The following is a 24,427-nucleotide window of genomic DNA, read 5'->3' on the forward strand; positions in this document are numbered from 1 at the left end:
GGTCTGCGCGGGGGGCGGCGGGGCGGCTGCGGCAGCCGCGCGAGCGAAGGCCTGGCCCCGCATGCCGGCCCAGCAGAGAGCAGCAGGAAAGACAACGGAAAGGAGAAGGCCGAGCCGGCGGCGCGGGCGGGCGGGCAAGGGTGGAGGGGCCGCCCAGGCTGCGGCCGGGGCCGGAGCCGGGGCCGGGGCCGGGGGCGGGCGCGCAGCAGAGCGCTCTGGGCGCGGGGCGCGGGCTGCACGCGGCGCGCTCGGGCCGCCCCTCCTCCCGGCGCCGCCGGCCGCGGCCCAGGCTCCCTCGCTCCGCCACTCCCCGCCCTCCGCTCTCCCGCCCGCCCTCCCCGCGTCCCCGCCCTCCCGCCTCCGCCTCCTCCCTCCCGGCCTCCCTCTCTCGGCCAAACTGCCAGCCGGACCCCAGGCCGCCTCCCCGCCGCCGCCGCCGCCGCCGCCGCCGCCTGGCCTCCGCGCGAGCGCTCCACCATGGACAGTCCTGTTTTCACCTTATAAAGATGGCGGTGCGGGATCGCTGCAACCTTTAGACTAATGACTGTCCGAAACATCGCCTCCATCTGTAATATGGTGAGTGGCCGCCGCCGCTGCAGGGGTCGCGCCCGAGGCGGGCGAGGCGAAGAAAGGGAAACCCGAGCCGCACACATGCCCGGCGCGGGGCGGGGGCGCGGGCGAGGGGGCGGCTGGCCGTGCGGGCGGGCAGAAGTTCCCGGCCCCCGGCTGGGCGGGCCGGCCGCAGCCCCAGCAGCCGGGGGAGGGTCTCCGTGCTCCCCGCCCCCCGCCCCCGCTCAGCCCCGGACCCCGGGCCGCACAGCTCTGCTCCGCCCTCGGGTGGCGGTGGGAGCGTGTTGGGGGGAGGGGGAGGCCGAACCCGGACGTCCCGGGGGAGGGGGCTGGGAGATAAGCTGGCGCGGGGAGCACCCATCCTGTGCTTGCGGGAGATAAAGCCCTGCCGGATGCTCTGACCGCCCTCATCTCATTTTGAGTTCACTCCTTAAACTGTCTTTAAAATTCACTTTGCAAAGGCAATCGGTGTATCTGGAGAAATTTGAAATGTACTAAAGCTCTAAAAAAGTGCAAAATCGTGGTTACAGAAGTGAACTTCTACCAGGTTTGGGAAAGCAGGGTAATTTGTTTTCGATGCCTCAGTTTCCCCATGTGTGAAAGAGGCACAAGGTTATATGGCAGTCACATTTGGAGACCCGAAGGGCAGGCTGGCTGTGGGCGTGGAGGAGGCTTCCAGGGTTATCCTGCCTGGTCCATTGTAGACCCGGCTGAGGCTGGTGGGCGTGGACACAGCAAGGGGACATCGCTGGGCTCTGATGGGGGACTGGGTCATGACGTGGTGGTCACTTGGGTTTCTCCCATTGCATTCTCTTCCTTTTTAGTTTCTGCAGGAACAGCCTCCAGCCCTTGGGTCCCCAGGGTGCACCCTGCTGGCACCCACACTTATCAGAGCCTTGGGGAGCACAGCTTACCTCCTGGAGTAAGGCACTGCCCTCCTGTGCAGGGTGAGAGCAAATGTGCTTTGCCTTAGCTCTCCAGGGTCAGCCCCTCTATAGCTTCCCTCCTCCCAGCTGGAGTATGTGCTGTGCTCTTTAATGCCAGTTTGGGGGAACCTCCCTTGAAGCTAATAATACAGGCCCCTCCAGGGAATCCGAAGAGGCCTGATTGACAAGCCTGGGGGTAAGGTGATCTTCTGGGTGCCCTTCCCCCACCAGACAGCTTTTTAAATCTTTCCCACATTCTGTTGCAAGATTAACACATGGCAAAGGAGCCTTAAGGAGCCATGTGTTAGCTCAGGGGTGGGAGAGAAGCCCACCGGTGCTGGCTTCAGTTTTCAGCACTGTGAGACGTGGCCACTGCTGTGGGGGTTTTCCCAGAGTAGTGATAGCTGCAAAGATATTGGCACAGGACCACTTAGATGTGGTGGGTAGCTCCTGGAGCGTTTCCATTTCCTCTCTTTTCCTTCCTTCTCTAGGCAGAGTGGCGTCTCCTGCCCCTGCCTGTCGAGTGGCATTAATGTTGCTGGGTGCAGTGAAAAGGGGATGCCTTTCCTCTCGGTTTCTCTCTCTGGTGTGACCAACTCCTGAGGGGAACTGGGAAACCACAGCAGCTCTCATTCTTTCTTGCCTGCTGGGGTGGCCTCAGGCTTACAGGGCCGTGAAGCATGGTTCCAGCCCTTGGTGCCAGCCCTTGGTGTCGTTCCTGTCCTCCTTGTGTGTGGTGACACCTCTCTGGATTGAAGCAGGCTGGAAACCTGAGAGCCAGCGTGTCCCAGGAGGAAGTCAGCCTCCAGGTTTTTTTCCCCTGCCCTCAGTGCAGCCGGGGCTTCTCGGTACACCTGGCAGAATGTCACAACCTGTTTCCAGTAAAACTCAGCCAGGGAGGCAGGCTGCAGGGAGCATGTGAGAAGAGCAGGCCAATACTGTGTCTGGAGAGTTGACTCCTCATTTGGAATCTCTAAAAAGGTACCAAATTTAGGATCATCACCCGGGTGAGATGAGGAACTAGTCATTCGTAAGTAGAGAGTTTTGTGTTGCTATTGGGACCACTGTGTCTTGAGCAAGTGATGAAGGGTTTGGGCTCTAAAGTCAGACTTCCTGGGTTCAAGTCCTGGTTCTAGCATATACTAGCTTTTTGTCCTTGAACAGGTTTCTCTCTTCCCTTATCTATGAAAGGGAGATGATAATAGTTCCCACCTCCTAGGACTGCTATATTAAATGAGTTATTGAGCCTAGTACTTAGCAAGTACTCAGTGAGTGTTAGCTGTTATCAACATCATCTTTCTCATTATTATGTCACTTTCAGTTGTTTAAAGGACAATGGAGGTTATACCTTCTTGGATCTGACGGAAGCAGCCACTGATATAAACAACCCACATGTTCCATTATGCAAACCATGCCCAAGGGCAGTATACAAAGGGTGGGATGGGAAGTCTTAACCCCGCCCCTTTTAAAAGCAGCTCAGGTCATCCCTGTCCCTCCCAGTCTCACTTCCCAAGTGAAAAGGCTTGGTAATGAGGAGACGGCAGTCTTTTCACCTGATCATACGTAAGTTTTCATTGGACGTCTCTTTAGACTCTTCGCTCGATGATGAATTGTTTCCAGGTAGGTCTTCTGCAGGTCTCTCCTTACTGTTTAGCATCTCTCTGAGGCTCTGATTGATCCTTCCCACTCCTAACTCCATTTGATCCCAACTGGTTCGAGTAGTTGTAAGAGCAAGTGGTGATTGCATGTTTTTTTTAAGCAGGTCAACTGGCATATTTTAAACAGGCTGATGTGAGTCCAGAAAGGGTCTTACAAGATATCGTTCTTATAGGTAAGACTTGAACAAACCAAGACCTAGCATTGAAAAGTGGATTTGTTTCTTCTACCAGACAAGAAAGGACCCAACAGAGCAGAAATGAAACTTGTAGCAAATCCTTCATGTGATTGAGAACTAAACACTTTCTCTTTCCTTCACACTTCTTGTGCTGGTTTTACATATAGAGGGTCTTGGAAAATAAATACTCAATCCCCTCACTTGTCTCCTTCCCCACTGAAGTTTTATCGCCCATTGAAAGTTTAATGCTAGTTCCCATTTGTTTTAATTTTACTTCCATGTAAATTCCTGCCATAGTGAATCTTGATCAACTCGCCCAGGGCATGTCACCTTAGCCATACATCATGTCTAGTTCAGAGATAGTAAAGCTTGTTTGGCTGGTGTGTTGTAATTTTTAAAATGCACTTGCTACCAAGCACGAGGAAATGTACCTTGTTGATAATCTTCTGATTTTTGTCCAGAACAATGGATTAAACTTCCTGCATATTTTTATGGCCCTACAAATGGAAGGGTTCTTTTTGGGTAAGTTTTCTGTTTAAAGAGCTTGAGGAATTTTCTAAAGAGGAAGCATCTGTTAGGAGAAACCAAGTGTACCCTCTAGAAATGTGACTTGTAGCAATGCAAATTGTTCTAAATTATCTAATCTTAAGTTCATTTGTTAATAGTGCTGTAAGATGTACCACAGAGGAAATGCCGTGTGTCAAATAGATTACATTTTAGTTCCCATAAATGGCCATCTGTTGAGGACCTGTTATGTTAGTGTTGGCACATTCTATGTGCAGGTGCTTCATAAATGAATGAGGTGGGTCCATATCCCCAAGGAGCTCAGTGGTTTCTTATCTTGTGGGCATAACATTGGTAAAGATGAAACAATTTCAATACAGTGTGCAGTGTGCTGTCTACACGGAAACAGGTTGAACAGAATTGCAGGTACAGTGGGAAGATGGATGAACGCAGCAGGACATTAATATAATTTGTGTTTGACCGAAGGGTGGCTATTTTTTATTTTATATGAGACTATGATTATAGTCAGTGTAACTTAGAACTGGAATCTGTACCATTGGGCGTCTCTCCAGTTAAGCATGAGTCTAATGGTATCTTTTTGATAAATTGTTGTATTTCTTGGGACCTTAGTTTTTCTCAACTTGTAAAACCGATATATATTTTTTGGTCGTAGAAAGCTTCTTAGTAGTATTTCTTAGAGTATTTATAAAAATCTATACCTGTTAATTGGGTAGCAAGGATTTGATTACCTATCTTATTTCCAACTGTGCCTAACGTACATTTTAGTATCCACTGAACAACCCCAGGTATCACCAGACAGCATTGTGAGTGCTGGCTTTGAATCCTTTTCAATAAATGAGGTCACCTTGATATGAAGGGAAGAAAAGTTAGTAAACATTTGAAACAAAGCTGGAGGATTTTCATATAGATCATTTTATCTTGGTAAGTCAATTACTTACCTGAGGCAAGTATTTTGAGAATAATTGGAAGATTTTTTAAAAAATTATTAGACAATATGCACATCTCATAATTTCGAGGGAGCGATAATTTGCCTCTCCTCTATCACTGTTACTCATGCTTCTCCTTCACAAATAATTGGAGCCTGTGCGTTTAGTTTAGCGTATCAGCTGGGAGAAGTTACAGTCACCTGTGAGGGTCTGCCCTGATCATTGTCCGATTTCAGAAATTGCAGCCTGAGGTGCGGTGGTGGGTTAATGTTTAAAGGAAAATTCTGTTCTTTGGGCCTGTCAGGTCTAAGATGTAGGAGTTTGTTTGGGGTCAGGACCTGACAATTAGGTCTGCAGATTCTTCTCTGTTTTTCTTGGAATCCTAGGGGAACACAAAGTTGAATGCTAAAATGCAGTTAGAATTAAAGATTGTAATACCATTTTCTGGATAGCAACTTTACGTGTTCCGGTTCACCCATACAATAAAACGTATTTATTTATTTTTTGCTAATGTGGAGTTTTGGTATGTTTGGGTTGTAATGGAAAGCGATTTTCAGTTTTGATTCTCGTAGCAATTAAGAGAAATTTCTCTGGTTCACATGTCTCTCTTTTTTCTCCAGCTTGGTCTGTCTGGTTAATTTGAATGGGTTGAGGTTTTATGATGGTGTTGAGTTCTGCAATATCATCAGAAAGATATCTCTTGGCACTTTTATCTCTGGCCTACCCGTGGAGCCAGCCCAAGGTAAACTGACTGGAAGAGTTGTAAAAGATGATGTCTTTTAGTCTAGTTAACTCTTCTGGCCTAAATATTTTTAAGCAACTTCTTATAATAAACTCTCAATTGTGGTGAAACCAAATGCTAGTCTAAGGGTTTGAAAGGTCTTACTGATCTTTTGAGAGAAAAAGACTGCCAGAACGTGAACCGACGAACACTGTCTTGAGACAAATCAATTCTGGATCAGCAACCAAGCCTGGCACTAAAGGCTTTTTGGGAATGTTTCAGTTCCGGGATTGTTGGTTAGAATTTTAGGGATGTCGTAAATCCTCTACGTGGAATTTTACCACAATTCTGAGAATGACTATTTGCTATGGGTGGTTTTAAGAGGGTGGGTGTGGGAAACCCTGTTGGTTTGGGAAGCTTCACTCTTCTGCTTGTAGGGCCAGGCTTCCTCCTGCCCGTCTAATATATTGCCAGATTGCTCTCCAAAACAGCTGTGCCAGTTTGCATTCCAGCCAGCAGCGTCTGGAGTTCTAGTTGCTCCACATGCTCACAGATGCCTGATATTGTTAGACTTGATGTTTTACCAATCAGATGGGTGTGAAATGGTATCTTTGTGGTTTAAAATTTGCACTTTCTTATTTGCTAGTGAGGATGAACATCTTCTTTTTTTTTTTTGCAGGGGAAGAGTCACCCTAAGCTAACATCTGTTGCCAATATCCCCCCCCCCCCCCCCCCCCCCGCAAAGCCCCAGTACATAGTTGCATATAGTTGTAAGTTCTTCTGGTTCTTCTGTGTGAGCTGCCACCGCAACATGGCTACTGACAAGCGAGTGAGGTGGTTTTGTGCCCAGGAACTGAACCTGGGCCACCAAAACAGAGTGTGCTGAACTTTATCTAGGCCATCAGGGCTGGCTCCTGAACATCTTTTCATGTGTTTATTGTGCTGGGTTTTTATTCAGGGGCTCTGGAGCCATTTTCCAGGGCTTGAAAGTCAGGATTGCAGTGGTTTTGTCTGGAAATAGAGAAAAGGACAATGAAGGGGAAAATCAGGGAGACCAAAGAAAAAGTCAAGAAAGATGAGGATGGAATGGAAGATATAGGATGAAGAAATGATAAGGTGAAACAAATCAAGACTTGGGGCAAAAAGATTATAGACTGGAATCGGGAAGATATCTTGAGTGTTGAGAGTAAATTTAGGATGTATTACTGTGCTAGGCAGGCAACTTGCATTGTTCCAGCTTTGCTTAATTGAACTTGGCTTTGGTGAAAATCATGTCTGGGGCCTCTTCCAGTGAGAACAGCAACAAGGCTGGACTTGTGGAGTTTTCCTGTTTACCCAGTTGCTTTTTGAAGTTCTTGTAGAAAGGCAATGTGAAATTATGTTGTTCTTCCTAAAATACATTCCTTTGTCCTTCGGGTTAGATACAGTATGCAGGAAACCAGTTTTTGTCAGGATCTGCTTGAATGTACTTGTAGAATTTCTATCTCAAATATTTAGAAAACATTCCCAGCACTTTAATTTTCAGAGTAGGACGAATGTCACCTTATTGAACACAGACATGTATGGTTTTAAAAATGTAACTTAAAAAATATGTTATACTTTAGTGGTTTTTCAGTGTACCAAAGAATTGTGCCCACATGTGCATTCTCTTATTAAAAATTCAGATTCTGAGGTTCTGCCCCCAGAAATTTTGATTAAGTAGGTTTAAGGTGGGGCCCTGGAATCTGCATTTTAATAAGTACTCCTTCCTCCTTCCCACTCCCTCCTCATTGTGTTACAGGTGACCTGAGGACCACACTTTGAGAAATATTGCTTTCCTTGGGTAATAACCTTGGCCTCCTAAAAAAATATTGCTTACAGAAATTATCTGCCCTATGAAAGTTTTTTAAAATCTATGTAAAATTATTTAAGGTAGTAATTTAACTTCAAGAGCTATAGATCATTGCCATTCTGTAGATGTGTTTCTTGATGTTAAGTAGCTAGTTTTTTATTACTTTATTCTCCCAGAACAGGGATTGCTAACCCTGGCTATATATCATATCACCTGTGAAGCTTTTAAAAGAAATTTAAAAAAATAATTAAATCTGGGGGCTGGCCCAGTGGCTCAGTGGTTAAATGCGCACATTCCTCTTTGGCAGCCCCGGGTTTGCTGGTTCGGATCTCGGGTGTGGACATGGCACCGCTTGGCACACCATGCTGTGGTAGGCGTCCCACATATAAAGTGCAGGAAGATGGGCACGGATGTTAGCTCAGGGCCAGTCTTCCTCAGCAAAAAGAGGAGGATTGGCAGCAGATGTTAGCTCAGGGCTGATCTTCCTCAAAAAAAAAATTAAATAATAAAACATTAATATCCAAAAAAGTTTGGAAGGAAGAATGTAATTTAGTATATGCTATATACCCAAATGCTTACCCTTCAGATTTAACAGATAATTAAAATTTAGTCATATTTGGTTAAGATCTTTTTTTAGACATAATACCTTAAAAAACCACTAACCACCCCTGTCTTTTTCCTCTCCCCTCCTCCCAGAATCAGCCATTTTCCTGAAGTTGGTATGGTGTTTACGTGCATATTTATATCCATAAGTAGTATATCACTGTTTCTGTGTGTGTACAAATATGTAGCCTTTTGCAACTATCTTTTTTTACTCAACAATTATACCTGAGAATATCTTGACACATAGAGACCTAGTTGACTTATTCTAACTGTTCTTGAACAGAATTTTTTGACTTAACCATTGTTTACCTATTCATTCCCTTATTTAGGGACAATTAGGTAGTTTCCAGTTGGGAAATTGTGTTGCAGTGAATGCTCTTGTTCCTGTTGTCTTTGCACACGTGCCTCCATTTCTCCGGGAGCTACTCCTGGAACCTGAAGTGCTGATCTTAGGCTGTGCCTGTTTGCAGCTTTACTAGGTATTGTCAGATTGCTCTCCAAAGTGGTTGCATGAATTGGAGCTTTTTTGATATGCAGCTTCTAAGGCCCCAGTCTCAGAGTTTCTGACTGTGCGGCGGGGTGGGTATAGGTAGGTCTGGAGTGGGTTTTGTGCACCTGCAATTTTTTTTTTTTTTTAATTCCTGCAGCTGATTCCGATGAGCATCCAAGGTTGAGAAACCACCGTGTTAGACTGGCAACTCGGTGAGGGCAGGTGCTATAGTTACCTCATCCTCTGTTGATTTCCCAGCATTCAGCACAGTGCCTGGCACACATTTGCTGGATGCTCAGTAGATGATTATGAGATAAATGAATGAAGAGATGTAGCTTGGTAGAATGGAAGAATTGCCTTGCAGGAAAGCAGTGCCCCTCACATTTTCATGTCCACAGGAATTATCTGGGGATCTGGCAGATTCTGATTCCCATAGGTCTGGAGTGGGGCTGAGATTTTGCATTTTTAGCAACCTCTTAGGTGACCAGATGCTCCTGGTTTGGGGAGCGCACTTAGAGTAGCAAGGCCCTAGGGGAAAAAGGAAAACAATTTCTTTCTTCCATACAGCTCGAAAGCAGTGGGGTTTGGGATTTGGAATCCTGCGTGGTAAATCTCAGCCTGGTTCCTCATCTCTTTGCAACACAGGAAGGCAGACGACGAAATACCTTCCTCACAGCTTTTTTTGGGAGAATCAAAGGACATCCTGCCTACGGGAAGCATTTTGTGAGCTGTGATGCTCTCATGCATGTTACTTTTCATAGTTATTTTCACACTTTTAGTGAATTAATATTTTCCTTCAGTTTGCTCAAAGCACAGAGCTTTTGGTATTACAAGATGCAGTGGAATTCTGCTTTCATTTTGACCTGCTCTCTGCATTTCGTGGGCGTCTTGGGAGGAGTGGGATTGGGGAAGGAGGTTGGGCAAGAGTGAGGCAGAATTCCCTTCATGCTGTGGTTCTGACTGCAGGTGCTGGGGAAGTGGGGGGTCCCTTCTCACTGTTTCTGTCGTGTGGGGAGGAACAGGGCTAGAGAGAGGCCCACAACTCACTCCCAATCAGCTTTGCATTAGAGCTGGTGGCAGGTTAGCGGGGAGCCTCCAATTTATTTCCCAAGTCAGACACTTCTTAAAGTGAGAGGGGGATTCTCAAAATAATTATTCAGCATTAATTGATCCACTATAGGTGCAGTTGGAGCTATTCAGCGTAAACTGGGCTTGTAGTCAACTGAAGGTTAAGCCAGCACAGGAGGCTGCCATTTAAATGCAAGGTTTCAGGATGCTTTAGTAACTGGGGTCCTGCCTCATTCTCTGAGAGAGGCAGTGTGGTGTGAAGAGGGGAGGGCAGATAAAACTAAAATAAGTAAAAATAAAGTGACATTCAAAACGAGTGTGTATTGTATGCTGGGGGGTGGGGGGGTTGGATATCTGTTTTTCCCAAGCTTTTCTTCCTCTAGAGAAAAACCATGGAATGGATCCAGTTCCTTAGACCAGTGATCTCAAATATCAGTTTGTTGTCCTTTATGATTTTCATTATATCTGTGAACCACCTGAACTTATTTATTTAGTAGCTTTTTTAAGATCTGTTCACCTTCTTTTAACTTGGCCTCATTCCGTGCTAAGATGTCTGTGAAGTAATGGGTTTGATGAGCTAGTTATATGCTTTTCTTTGTTGTGAGTGCTGTTGAGTGAGTTCCGACTCCTGGTGACCCTGTGTACAGCAGAGCGGAACCCTGCCCCGTCTTTCTGCGCCATCCTCTCCCCTTCTGGGCTGTATCAGACAATGCTCTGCTGCTATTCGGGCGATTTTCATGCCATTTTTTTCTGGAGGTGGGTGGCCAGGTCCCTCTCCCTTCCTAGTCAGTCTAGTCTGCAGGCTGCACTGAAACCTGTCTCCCATGGGTGACCCTTCTGGTATTGGAAATACTGGAGCAGAGCTTTCAGCATCACGGCAACATGCAGCCCACCACAGTATGACAGCTGACAGATGGGTGGTGTGGTTCCCTGACTGGGAAGCAAACCCAGGCCATGGAGGTGAGAGCACCAAATCTTAACCACTAGACCACCAGGGCTGGCTCTGTGCTTTTCTAATATATTTCAAAAACATAGTAGCTAACGTTAAAAATGTTCATCCTTGTGCTGCCTAAGATTATTGCGCCTCCTTCCAGGATTCACGGCACGTAGTTTGGGAGACGTGGTCTCAGATAAGAGATTTCTTATGGTGGTTCAAATAACTGGCTACTGGTTTGCAGATTACGGGTTGGTGAGCTTCCCTGGGAGGTGGGTAGCCTGTGGATGTGATCTGGTTGGAGTGTCCACTTTGCTGTTGGTTGGGTGTGAGAGCTTGACATTATCGACCTTCTCAGAGACTCTGCTTCTCATCCATAACGTGGGTGACAAGAGAACTTACCTTCCCGAGGCCGTGTGTGGCTTCCCTGGGATCATTTTATTTGTAGTGCTTAGCCCAGTGCCTGGCCATTTTATTACTGTTTTCTTCTAGTGTGCCTGTTTTTCCCAGTAGCAAAGGAGTCCAAACGATGTAGTGGAAAGAGCCCTGAGCTAGGGATCCGAGGTCCCGGGTTCCAGTCCTGACCCTGCCACTTTGTAGCTCTCGTGACATTGGGCAGGTGACTTCGGCCTCTCTGGGTGTCTAAGATGTTAAGAACCATTCCTGTGGTGAGTGCTCAGGAGATGAGCAAGCACGTTGTAATCTAGCTGTGGCTTCCAATTAGAGCCAGGACCAGGGAGGTGACATGCATGGAGCAGACAAAAGGAGAAAGAAGCTGTGATTTCCCACCGAGATGACATTGAAAGACGCAGTGCTGATGATGCTAGGCTGTGCTTTCATAATCATCAGTCGGAATACAGCAATTTTCCTTTTCCTGATAATGAGGGCGCCTCATGTGGTAAAAGAATTTTAGTCATCTAATAAGCATGCAACATACCCTTTTGTTTTATTGGTTTACACAGTTAGGTATTCCTAACTGAGAAATACACCAAGTAGCTAAGTTCAGTTTCTTTTCTTTTTTTAAAAAAAATTTTTAAGTAAAGTTTTTGAAAAGGTAATGTGAGTTCACATGGTAGAAATTTCAAATAGTACAAAAGGATGTATGTTGAAAATATACCCACCATCCAATTCTTGTCAATATTTGCAGTTTCTTTTGCTCCCATTCAGAGGTATCTTTGCATATACAAGCGAACATGTTTATATTTCTCCCCTAGTTTTTAAAAACACAAATAGTACGTATACTAATCTGTCCTGATCTGCCCCTTGCTTTTTGTCTCTTGGAGGTTGGTCTGTGCTAGTATCTGAAGAGCATCCTCCTCCTTTTTTTATGGCTGCAGAGTATTCAGTTGCTTGAATGTATTGAATTCACTTAACCAGGCCCCCACTGTTGGGTGTGAAGGTAGTTTTTCAGTCCTTGGTTTTTACAAACAAGGCTGCAGGAAACAATTTTGTCCATACGTCATTTTGCATGTGTGGGAGTATATCTGGCCACTGACTTCCTAGAAATGGATTTGCATTTGTAACTTTAATGGGTTTTGCCTAATTGCCCTCCACCCACAATATATGCAACTCTTGTTGCCCACAGCCTTGCCAAAGCAGTATGCTATCCAAAAACCTTTTGATCTTTGCCAGTCAGGGGAAAAATGGTGTCTTAGTATATTTTTAGTTTGCATTTCTCTTATTAGGAGTGAGCTGGAGCAGCTATTCACACATTTAAGAAAACAAGCTCAATTTCATTTAACTGTTTTGCTGTTGGCACTTATGTTCAAAGTCTGTAGGGAAGAACCAGTTTTATTTTTATTTTCAATCTGTCGCAGACAGATATTTTTGTAAAATCAATAAAAAAGAATTATTAGCAAAATGGAATAAAAACCCCAAAGATACATAAAATGCAAACTCCAATTTTTTATTACCAAATGACAGAAAATTACTCTATCCATTCGTTATGCACGTTTACGGTTTCTGAACCAAGCTCGTGGCAGTGTTAACACTTTGAGTAATATTGTTCTAAAGACCTCCTTGCTCCAGCTCTCTTCTCCCATTGCCATCCAGTTTGGGGATGGGAGAAGACAGCACAGACTTTTATACTTTATACATTACAATCAGTATATTACAGGATGTTTTCGTTACATTAGAATAAAATATCTCTGGTGGTGCGATACAGTCACGTGCTGCATGATGTTTCGGTCAACGACGGGCCGTGTGTACCGTGGGGGCCATAAGATTAGTACCATAGAGCCTAGGCGTGTAGTAGGCTATACCGTTCAGGTTTGTGTAAGTACACTCTTAAGATGTTTGCACAGTGATGAAATTACCTATGGACACATTTCTCAAAACGGACCTCTGTTGTTAAGCGGCGCACAACTGTACTGATTCTGAAAGGCTTGCTTCCGAAGGGCAGGGATGCCACACAAACCCACGCAGGCAGTTCTCCCACGCTGTTAGGAGGGGATACTGGTGTCCTGGATTTCTACTGATGAAGACGACCTCAAGCTTGAACTAGAGAGAGGGGATGAGGGGAATGCTTGAAATCGCCCTATTAGTCAAATTTGCAGAGTTGGTCTTTTTGACCTGAGGCTTTGCCAGGATCCCGTGCTCCCCGTGCTGCTTTTCAGAGAAGTGATGGGAGGGGTACTTTTGGGCAAAGTAGGAGCTTAAGAGATCTCATAATCGAGGAGGCATTTGGTGGCTTTGCAAAACATTGGATTGGGAATGATGTTCCTCTAGCTCACTGAGTTTACTGACTGTGGGTGAATATTTCCTCCTTCTCCACTGTCAGCCAGAAGACAGACACAGGCCCAGTATTCTTTGTTCTGCTTTTGAGTTGAAATTTTATCTTCGTGTGAGGACTTTGTTATACTGTCTCTAGACGTGGGGAGAGTTGTTTTACGAGCCACAGTCTCTCACTGTTCTTTACACCCATTAGATATCCCAGGGTCGTCTTTCTTCAGTAGCAGACATTGTTACTTCTATGTTATGATCATTAAATGAAGTCCTGTTGAGGTTTTTTCCAGTTATTTCTTCCTACCCAATATCATACCAGGCATGGAAATGACATGCTCTCATGGTGCAGAATGCAAGTGCCCTTCAACTGCCTTCCTTGGGTGGCTGGCACTGTGGAAGCCTGGAGAGGCCTGGGAGGTGGGTGAGCACTCTTGGACCGGCAGTTGGGGTTGTAGTGTAATAGTATTAAAATCGTGAGTTCACAGCTGACCTCTGCCTCATAGAACCCTTGACCTTGGCAAGTTTCCTAATCTCCGTTCACCTCATTTCTCTCACCTATAAAATGGGGGTAGAAAGTCCCCGTTAGTGATTTACCCTGGAGGGAGAGTTTTGCTCATCGTTGCTCTGTGGGCCTGGGTGACCTGTCTGCTGTCTAAGCAGCGCTGGCATCCACAACCACTCTGAGTATTGTGCGCCCAGTGGTTGGGTAACTTGTGACAGCCAGCAGCCAACGAAGGCATGCTCAGAAACAGTCCTGGCTCCCTGCCCAGTCCCTATGTCTACAGCGAAGGAATTTCTAAAAGTATGAATGAAAAGCTCATCTCCTCTGACTTGTGGTCAGGAGCTCAGACTCTGGAACAGAATGGCCTGGGTTTGAGTTGTGGCTCTGCCTTTACTGGCTGAGTGAGTTTGGGCAGCTTCCCTCCATGTCTTCATAAGGAGAATGGGGATAATGAGTATAATCTGCCTTGGATTAGTGGACAAGATTAAATGAGTATATAGACGTAAAGTTCTCTGAACAACAAGTGGCACACACCGCTTACCCTGCCCATGCTTCCCAAGTTAGTCAGTCAGCAAATTTAAGTGCCTTTTATATGCCAGATGCTCTGCTAGGTCCTGGCAGACCAACCAGATGTAATCCCTGTCTTTATAGAGTTCATGGTCTAGGGGAGGCATTGGCAAACTTTTTAAGTAAAGGGCTAGATTGTAAATATTTTAGGCTTTGTGGACTGTGACAAGTACTCCATGCTGGTATTGTCTTGTGAAAGTAGCTACAATAAGTGAATGATTGTGGCTGTATTGCAATAAAACTTTATTTATGAAAACAGTTGGTGGGCCGGATTTGGCCCGTAGACTGTCATTCGCCAACCTGTAGTTCAGTGTTCAGAAAACATGTTTAATAATCACAAATAAGTGTGTTATTGCAAATTGTGATAGATTTTATAAAGCTGCATACAGGATTCTGTGGGAGGGAAGGGTCAGGAAAGGTAGCTTTGAAGAAGTGACGTTGAAGCCAGACGGTGAGGAGGCGGGAACCAGAGGAGCCGAGGGGGAAGAGGAACAGAGAACTGGCTACACTAGTTCTGAGTCAGGAGGCTCAGAATTGCAATCTGCATTTCTGTCTTTTGGAGGTGTAAGAGAGATTTTGCAGCTGTCTTTGGATGAAAAGTATTGGTAATTTTTTTCCTGATGTATAATTTATGACCATTCGCCTGTGTCCCTTCCCCTGCCGTAATCGCAACACTGAGAGATGAGCTGTGTTAATATATTAACACATATCGTTTTGCATACTTCTGGTGGGCTCTCTCTCTGTTCCCTTGTTTTTGTTATATTATTGTCAGTATCCAAAACTTTAGAAGTCAAGGGAGTAAGATTATACGTCATTCCCTTATTAGGTGTAAAATGGTTTACTCCTTAGAGCTCATTTTTGCTTTTCAATGCTGTTTTTCTGCCTTTGTAAACAATATTATTTTCTTTTCCTATTTGGCTAAGTAAAGATTCACAACCCTTGAAACCATTTTGGAAAAAATCTCTTTTCCTCATGACTACATCTCAAGTTTCTCCTGACTTCCAACTTCAATTTTACATTTTCTTTAAGTAGGTGGAGCATTCTGTGGAGATTTTACAGGAAAGGGTATGTGTGTTCCTCAGTCTAGAATATTTCAGGGGCCCCTCACAGGTATTCGTTCACCTGTACAACTCTGTGACTCCTTCAGTCTCTTCAGTTCTTGAATTCCTGCAATTCTGAGATTCTGAGGGGACTCTGCATCCTTGAGAGTCACTATTGTGTAGTGGCTGGGAGCACACACTCTAGAGCCAGCTCATGTGAGTTCAAACCCAGTTCCACTACTTAGTAGCTGTGTCAACTTGGATAAAGTTATTTACCTTCTCTGTGTCTCAGTTGTCTCATCTTTAAAATGGGGACAATAATGGTATCCACCTCGTGGGGTTATTATGAGGGTGAAAATGAGTAAAATACACATCAAGTATTAGAGCAGGGACTGGACACAGTAATTGCTATTTATGTGTTATCTATTATTATGATTACTACCGATGATGTCTGGGGAACCACTGGCCTTAATTCCTCCTTAACCATCCTTGAGTTCTGGCAAGCGGCTCCTGACTCATCCTGAGATCTTGGGCTGCATCTCTTCATTTTGCTTCACTCTCTCTGTAAGGCTGTAGGGATGACCGTTTGTCATCAGAAGTCTAGCAATACTAGTCCTTTTGAAAACTAGCCCTTTATGTCCTTTTGTACTTTGAAAACACTTGATAAGTAAGATAGCCTTTTGAACACAGACCTAAAAATGTGGTTTTAGTAACAACATTCACCTCTGCTGTCATATATTTTAATTCCTGGTTTATAATTAATGACTGATTGTCTGGGTACTTAGAAATCCTTACATGTTATTTTTGGCCTTTCCTGTGTCCCTTCTCTACTTTGTATAAACTTGAAAGAGAGGCTGCCTGTCCTAGGATGCAGAAAAATGGGCCGCCTTGGGGTGATCTTGGGCAGGTAAGTGTACTTCTCCGCGCCTTGGTGTTTTCATCTGTGAAATGGTCCAGCTGATCTCCAAGGACCCTTCCTGGTCTCTGGGTTTTTTGTTTAGGCTCCCCCATATTATTGTATTGTTCTCATTGGTTTTTATAGACTTTGCAATGCCATCGTTCTGATTATATCATCCCCCTGAGCCAAGATCTGTCTCCTTCTCACTCTTCAAAGGAAGAAATTCTAACATGTTTTCCTTATAAATTGCTTTTAAAATTGCTTTAAAAAGAAATGCCTTTCTATTCCCATCTTATGCATTTATGATGCATCCTTGCCGACTTGTTGTTGTTTGTTTTGTGTTTTTGTAGCACCCCCTCGGCAGTCACAGGATTGCTCTCGAAAGTGCTTTGGAGAGCTAGCATTACAGTCTTCTTGTTGGAACTTGTCCCAGCCCAGATTCTACTTTTAATAAAGTGGTGCATTGTTTTTCAAAGGTTACCAAATTTTTTACTGATGGCAATAAGAACTCTATGTTTCCTATACCTCCAGACCCTGTGATTTGCCGCCATAGGTAACTTTTGTTCAGCATCTGGTCATGGAACGATTATTTTCAGTCCCTCCCTTTCGCCCTTTGTGTCACTGTGCTGGGCCTAGCAGTCAAAGCGCAGGCTCTCGGGATTGTAATGCACCTTGCAGTTGACAGCGTGCAGGTCCTGTTCCCTGTTTTGCTTGATTCTTTGCCACCCTGAGCGATAGGCAGGCTGGATGTCGGCAACCCCACCTCTCAGCCAGGAAACTAAGGCCAGGAGAGGGGAAGGGACCAGAATCAAAGGGAGGTCATACTGGGGGGAAAAAAAATGGCCAATACAGCGCTGAGGTGTGTACTGTGGGCCTTTGATAACTGGTCTACAGGATGTTAGTTTGCTAACTTTTTATTAAACTTTTAATGACAAAAATAATATATACTCATAGTAAAAAATTCTAACAGTTGAGAAGAGAAAATGAAAAGCCCCTCAGTGACCTCCTTATCTTCCAGCCCTACTCCTAGACATTGGTGACTAGTGTCAATAATTTCTCATTCTGAAAGGGGTCTCCATTAAAATGTAGGCATTGAATGCGGGCCTGGTCTGCTCTGTTCACCTTGTGTCCCTCAGATGTAAGTAGTGCTGGGCACAAAGCAGGGCTCAGTGGCTGTTGATTGAATGAATGACGGTTCCAGTATTGTCCTGCACATTGGTACTCTCTAACATGTGTTTCCTTCTCACTGTATCTTGGACAAGTGTTCATAGCAGTAGCTATAGAGCAACTTTACTTTTTTAAATAGCTACATGGTATTCCATCATATGGATTCCTGTAATTATTTAACCAGTTCAAGTTATTTCTGCTTTTTTCTGTTACAAACTTTGTTGTGAGGACCATCTGAGACATTGACTGCTAGATGTTCCCTCATATCCTTCCATTTCTAGTTTTAGCTGATGCTGGCTGCTCAGGTAAATACCACATTTGCCAAGCTTCTTTGCAGCTAGGTATAGAGGCCATAGAGATGCTGTGAGTGGGGAGTAGAGGTTATGTGTTCTGTGGGTGTATCAGTTTCCTCTTGCTGTTGTAAAAAATTGCCACAAGCTTAGTGGCTTAAAATGATGCAAATTTATTCTCTTTGAGCCCTGGAGTGTCAGTAGTCCTAAAATCCAGGTGTCGGCAGGGCTGCGCAGCTTTCCAGGGGCTCGGGGAGAGAATGTGTTTCCTTGCCTTTTCCAGTTTCTAGCAGCTGCCTGTATTCCTTGGCTCACGGCCCCTTCTTTCATTCAAAGCCAGCAGTGTAGCATCTTCAAATCTCTCTGAACTCTGCTTCTGTCGTCCCATCTCCTCACTGACTCTGATACTCTTGCCTCCCTCTCATGAGGACCCGTGTGATGACACTGGGCCCACCCAGATATTACAGGATAATCTTTCCAAGTCAAGATCCTTAAGTTAATCATACCTGTAAAGTCCCTTTCACCACGTAAGGTGACATATTCATAAGTTTCAGGAATTAGGGTGTGGACATCTTTGAGGGGCCCCTTCTGTCACAAGGACTTCCTGAGTGTAGGGGTGGTCAGTGATGAGTTCCTGGAGAAGGCCGCTAGGGTACAGCCAGGGGAAGCAGTGGGGGAGGAGCGTTCAGGTGATGGGTGGGAGGGAACTTGAGGTATTTGGGGACTAGAACAAAGGCCATTGTGAAGGCCAAGTGTAGGAGGGAATGAGTGGCCAGGGGTGATGTTGGAGACAGTACTGGAAACCACTGGAGGATTTAAAGCAAATTCATATTTAGAAAGAACACTTTTGCTGCTGTGTTGACAGTGAGGTTAGAGGTGGGGTAGGTGGATGTTGGAGGCCACTTAGGAGGCTGTTGTAATTCAGATGTGAGATGCTGGTGGCCTGGCCTCCCTGGTGGTAGGAGATGAAAGAGAAGCAAATGGACTTGAGAGATTTACGGAGACTGGATCCATAGGATGCTGTGATGGATGGGTGTGGAGCGCAGAGGGGGATGTTGGGCGTGAGACGAGAGGAGGGTGGCAGTCCTTTACTAAGTGGGGAAACATTAGGAAAAGATTGGATTTGAGGGGAAGGGAAAGTCTAGTTTTGAGCAGATTGATTTTGAGGGCCTATGAGACAAGCAGGTGGGAATGTAGGCCCTCATCCAGGCTGAGTGAGCTCAGAAGTGAGGTTTCTGGGATGAAGGTAAAGAGTTGGCAATGGTTGGCACATAGCTGCTGATTGAAGCCATGTGAATGGTTATTGCCTGGAGCCAACAGAGAGGGAGGAGTGCCCCGAGAAAGCTAACAGCTAGAAGCGCCCCCTGGAGTTGGCAGTGTTGGGGCTCATCAGGGATGAAGTGGAGTAGAATCCAGAAGGGTCTGTTTTGGGGAGAGATTGGAGGTGAGGAAGTCGAGACAAATCTTAAAGGATATTATGGAAAACTTCAAACGGATCGTGTTAGTTTCCTATTGCTGCTGTAATAAATTACCATTAATTTAGTAGCTTAAACAATACAAATTTATTATCTTACAGTTCTGGAGGTCAGAAATCAGAAATGGGTCTCCCTGGGCTGAAATGAAGGCGGCGCAGGGCTGCGTTCTCCCTGGAGGCTCTAGCGGAGAGTCTGTTTTGCCTTTTAAGTTTCTACAGGCTGCCCGTGTTCGTTGGCTCCTGGCCCCTTCCTCCATCTTCAAAGTTAGCAAAGGCGAGTTGAGTCCTTCCCGCATTGCATCACTCTGATCTATGGTTCTGCTTCTATCTCCCGCTCTTAAGGATGCTGGTGATTACATTGGGCCCAACTGGATAATCCAAGGCAACCCCCCTATTTTAAGGTCAGCTGATTAGCAAATTCAGTCTATCTACAACCTGAGTTTCCCTTTGCCATGTAAGGTGATATAGTCACAAGTTCTGGGGATTAAGGACCTGGACATCTTTGGGAGACTGTTATTCTGCCTGTACATTACACATATAGTCATGTACCATATAACAACGTTTCAGTCAATGATGGACCGCATATACAATGGTGGTCTCATAAGATTGGTACCATAGAGTCTAGGTGTGTAGTAGGCTGCATCATCTAGGTTTGTATAAGTACACTCTGTGATCACACAGCAATGAAATTGCCTAACAGTGCATTTCTCAGACCATATCCCCATCATTAAGCGACACATGAGCATATGTAAAAATATAAACAGAATAGTATAATGAGCCCCACATACCCCTCATTCAGCTTCAACTACACAATTTTGTCCCCAGCCCCCACTTCTCCCCTCTAGATTATTTGAAACAAATCTTAGAAATTATCAGATTCATTTGTAAGTATTTCAGAATAGGCAGTTGTTTAAAGAAGCTTAGCTGTGAAGAGAAGATGATAAACAGGCTGATAACTGGGGAGACGTGTGGGAGAGTGTGTATGTATGTATTTTTTTTTTAAGATTTTTTTATTTTTTTCCTTTTTCTCTCCAAAGCCCCCCGGTACATAGTTGTATATTCTTCATTGTGGGTTCCTCTAGTTGTGGCATGTGGGACGCTGCCTCAGCATGGTTTGATGAGCAGTGCCATGTCCGCGCCCAGGATTCGAACTAACGAAACACTGGGCCGCCTGCAGCAGAGCACGCGAACTTAACCACTCGGCCATGGGGCCAGCCCCTATTATGTATTTTTAATATGAGAGACACTTAAGCCCGTTAAATTCTGATGGGAAGGATATAGCAGTGGAGGGGACACTGGCCTTGGACCAGAGAGAGATCTCCATCTTTAGCCCAGGGAGGCACATAGGTTTGAAGGTTTGGGAGTGCAAAATTAAGGGAGTCCCTCTCTGCTAGTTTAATTTTTCTTTTCTCTGTTGAGTGGGAAAAGCAAGAGGGGCAAAGATGTTGAAATTTTGAGGAGCTTGGGGAAAGTTGGAAATTGTCACTGTGGCGTGCAGAATGAATGCAGTACAGAATTGTTGTTGGAATGTGGGACGTGTTGAAGGCCACTTGAAGTTGGTGAATTGTAGTGAATCCAGTCAGCTTGGTTGTGACTTTTTTCCCACCAGCATTTCACATCTGTCTGGATGTATGTTCAGAGAAGGTGAATAATTTGGTTCCTACTGGGTTAGTTTTTTGCCATGCGGCATGACAAAAGGACAGGGTAAAGGGTGTTTATAAGAGCAATTGGAGTCATGATCCATAGACTCTAAACTGAATAAGAAGGTAGAGGAGTGAGAGGTTCCTGCGAGGTTTAAGTGTAGCTGTGATGCTTAAGAAGCAGCAGGCAGAGCCGAGCCTGGGTGGATTGTAGGGTCTTGACCAGATCCAGCATATATCTTTGGGAGTGAATAGCTGAAGTGGGGTGGAATATAACAAAGTGGAGTGGAATAAAAAACAGTTGGAAAAGAGGACATCGAGTTGCTGAGAGGGCAGGGTGGGAGAAGGCTCCTCCACATGGGTATTGAAACCACCCAGGATGATGGCAGGAGATGGGGTATAAAGGTAGCCCTTCTGTGAATGGGGGGTCAGCCAAGACGAGGAGAAAGGAAGGGGTATGTACAGCGCTAGGAGGCACGGGCTCAGAATGGCAGGTGTTTTGTCAAGAGGGTGAAGGGGCGGTGGTCTGGAAGCAGCACTGAGGACCAGGGACTGGCTGACCTCCCCTCCTGACCCTCGCAGACCCTGTGTGTATGCAGGTGTTATGCAAGAGAACGAGCAAGCTTGACCTGAAGGCTGGCGAGGAAGCATTGATCTCAAGGAAGCCAGATCTCACAGAAGACACTGTTAGCTCACTTTCTTCTTTCTCCGTGCTGCATTGTCGGTGCTCCCCTCATACTGCCTCCAGGGTCCCTGTGTCCAGGGTGTTTCTCTTAATCACTGCTGCCTGGGTCGCTGTCCTTAGTATGAATCCACCCCCCGCCCTATCCCCGCCAACTCCCCCTCCAATGGGAAAATATTAAGACAGGTAGAAAAAAGCAGACTCAATGCAAGAATACCCAAATAGCAAAAATCATGGATTAACTTGCATATATGGCTACCTCATAAAGAAAGATTTAATGAGATCTGTCTCCATGTGCTATACTTTTATATCTGACATTCCTCCTGGGCACTAAGCCATATATTCTAATGTTGCTTCAGAAATGGCTATGAGTATATTTAATACACATTATTTATGTTGATTTATGATTAAGATGTAGCTTTATTGAAAAATTTTAGTGATTTTTGTCTATATCCTAAAATACTGCTATAGTATAAGTATTATTTAAAAAATTCAGCCTTGTACACAAGGGTCGCATTATTGTGAAGGCAATGAACCCCTCCCCGACCCCCCCCAAAGATAACGAAACTGTTGTACACACAGACGACCAATGAACTCAGTCCCAGGTGATGGGTAAAGGAATTTCGATTGGTGGAACAGGGTAATGGATTATATTATATTGTGATAAGGGGATGGAACGTGTTGTTTCTTCTGTGGTTCTGTTTGCTTAGAATTGGGTTATTTTGCATTTAATGTTTGCTCATTGACACAAGACCATTTTGACTGGTTCTCAGCCTACTTTTTGGCCATTTCTTCCTGAGACAAATGCTAATTATAGGAGTCCAGAATAAGTAGCAGCAGCAGATTTATTTTTTATAAAACGTAACGGGTTCTTTTTCTTTTTAAAATACCTGTCTCCCAAATCTTTGAGATTCCGTGAGCTGTGAGTCTTCCACAACGGCCTGAGATCACGAGATGGTTGTAGAATGATGGTGGAGCTGCGGGTACACGTGGGGCCGGATCCTACCCACCCCAAAACTGCTTACCTTGTCGGACTGAACTTTGGGCACTTTTCCTAATCCCAGCAGACTCGGCCAGGCCTTGGGGAGGAATGGTAATCAGTGTGCTGTTGCCTGTGAGCACTTGGCCCTTAGCGGGGCTCAGTAAATGGTTTTGTTTGACTGACTGCTCCGCATAGCATTTGGTTAACACCTTGGGCTCCTGAGTCTGACTCCTGGGTCCGAGTCCCACCTCTGCCACTTACTGACTGTGGTCCTTGGGCAGATTCTTAACCCTTCTGAGCCTTCAACTCCTGTCTGTTAAATGGGGATTATAACAGTACTTACCTTATAGGACAGCTGTGAGAATAAATAGCATGGTCCCTGGCACATAGTAGGAGTACCCAGTAACTGTTACTGTTATTACCACGTTGGAGTGTTAAACTTGGGTTCGTGTGGCTTACTCATTTGATGCCTTTGAGAATTGTTAGGTTTTAGATTGTATTTCTTTGTTATTCACAGTATCCCTTGGACATTGCACTTTCTCAGTAAAGCTGTGGCTGTCTACCCTCTGCCCCTCCCCCATGCCTCTCCTCCAGCCCCTACTCGCTAGAGTCCTCACTCTCATTTCCTACTCTGTTTTTCTCCACCACACTTGTCACCTTCTGTCCTTGCTGTTTCTTTCAGGCTGTCTTCGTCCACTGACGTGTGAACTCCGCAAGAGCAGGGATTCACGTCTGTTTTGTCTACTGTTCTATCGTCAGAGCATAGAACAGTGCCTGGCACATAGTGGGCACACAATAAATCTTTATCAGAATTAAGAAAGTGACTTGGAAAGTGGTGATTGATTCTGTACGCCACCAAGTGTTCTAAACGCTGTTGCAACTGTCTGAACTTAAAATGTTTTATTCAGGAGTTCTTGGTGCTGGTTTGCTCATTTGCCTATCTCAAACCTCCTTTCCTGAGGGGAGTTGATTGAACCCAGATAGAACAGGTTTGAGGGGATGAGTAAGTTGGCTGAGGAGAGGAATAAGGCTGACACTGTTCACTCATCTGCTGGTTTGGTTCTGACGCCTGCTCGTCCAGCACAACCATCACCAAACACCTTGGCGATCAGGGGAGTTGCTTGTCACTATAGTGGACTTTTTGAAGTTATCATTCCACTTTCTTGTCTCTGTTACACGCAACAAAATTTGTGTGTGTGTTTTTTTTTTTTCTCTTTTAGGGCACCAATGCCTCTGCTCTGGAAAAAGACATTGGTCCAGAGCAGTTTCCGATCAATGAACACTACTTTGGATTGGTCAACGTAAGTATTTCAAAATGTATTACTTTTATCCAATGTGTTAGAATGCTTGAAGCACCTCCGCTGCCGTTTTCATCATTTCCAATTTTTAAAGAATTGTTCATGCTCCTGAGTTACTGGAAGTGGCAGATGTTGGGGAGGGGCAAGTGTAGGCCAGTTTCTGAAAGTCTGAGTTGTCCCAGATAAAAGGATACAATGACTGCATTATTGGGTCAGGCTCTCATTTTTTAGCCCCGTGCTTTAAGGGATTTCCTTTGCACACAGAACTTTCAGTGGTTGTATTAGCCTTTGTGGCCAGATCTGCTTTTGTAAGTTCTCCCTTGGTCATCTCGCTGAGCTCCTCAGGCAGTCTTTGTTTCAGTATGCATCAGTGCACCCGGAGTTCTGAAAGTGTTACCAGCTCATCACCAGGACCTGTTTAATGGTATAACTCGGTGCTGGGACCTGAAGCAGGAGCAGGGTGTCAGGGAAATACTGAGACCAGTTTATCTCAGAGTTCCTTGGCCTCATTTCACCTGTGCTTAGCAATGGCTCGCTTGTATACGGCCAGACTTAGGGCTCTGCATCCTGGATAAGTTGATATGAGCAAGGAGTAAGGCAGTGTTCCTCACCGGCCTCCTGAGCTTTCCTTCCTTACCTGATCTTCTCTCTCTGGGCTGGAGGTTGTTTTTGTCTTTTGTTTTTTTGGTCAGGAAGATTGGTCCTAAACCAACATCTGTTGTCAGTCTTCCTCTT

The 24,427-nt window shown here is 45.2% G+C and overlaps 1 protein-coding gene across 1 annotated transcript in view; it reads left to right on the top strand.

Annotated features, from left to right (window-relative positions):
• The first annotated feature begins 200 nt into the window (after positions 1-200).
• USP46 (ubiquitin specific peptidase 46) overlaps positions 201-24,427 on the top strand; it is a 65,617-nt gene continuing 41,390 nt past the window's right edge. The window contains exons 1-2 of the mRNA XM_023638100.2: positions 201-576; positions 23,615-23,695. Of these exons, the coding sequence (XP_023493868.1) occupies positions 541-576; positions 23,615-23,695 (117 nt within the window). The 5' untranslated portion in view covers positions 201-540. The remainder of the gene's footprint in view (positions 577-23,614; positions 23,696-24,427) is intronic.

The sequence above is a fragment of the Equus caballus genome, chromosome 3 (assembly GCF_041296265.1).
Source record: "Equus caballus isolate H_3958 breed thoroughbred chromosome 3, TB-T2T, whole genome shotgun sequence".
Classification (NCBI taxonomy): domain Eukaryota; kingdom Metazoa; phylum Chordata; class Mammalia; order Perissodactyla; family Equidae; genus Equus; species Equus caballus.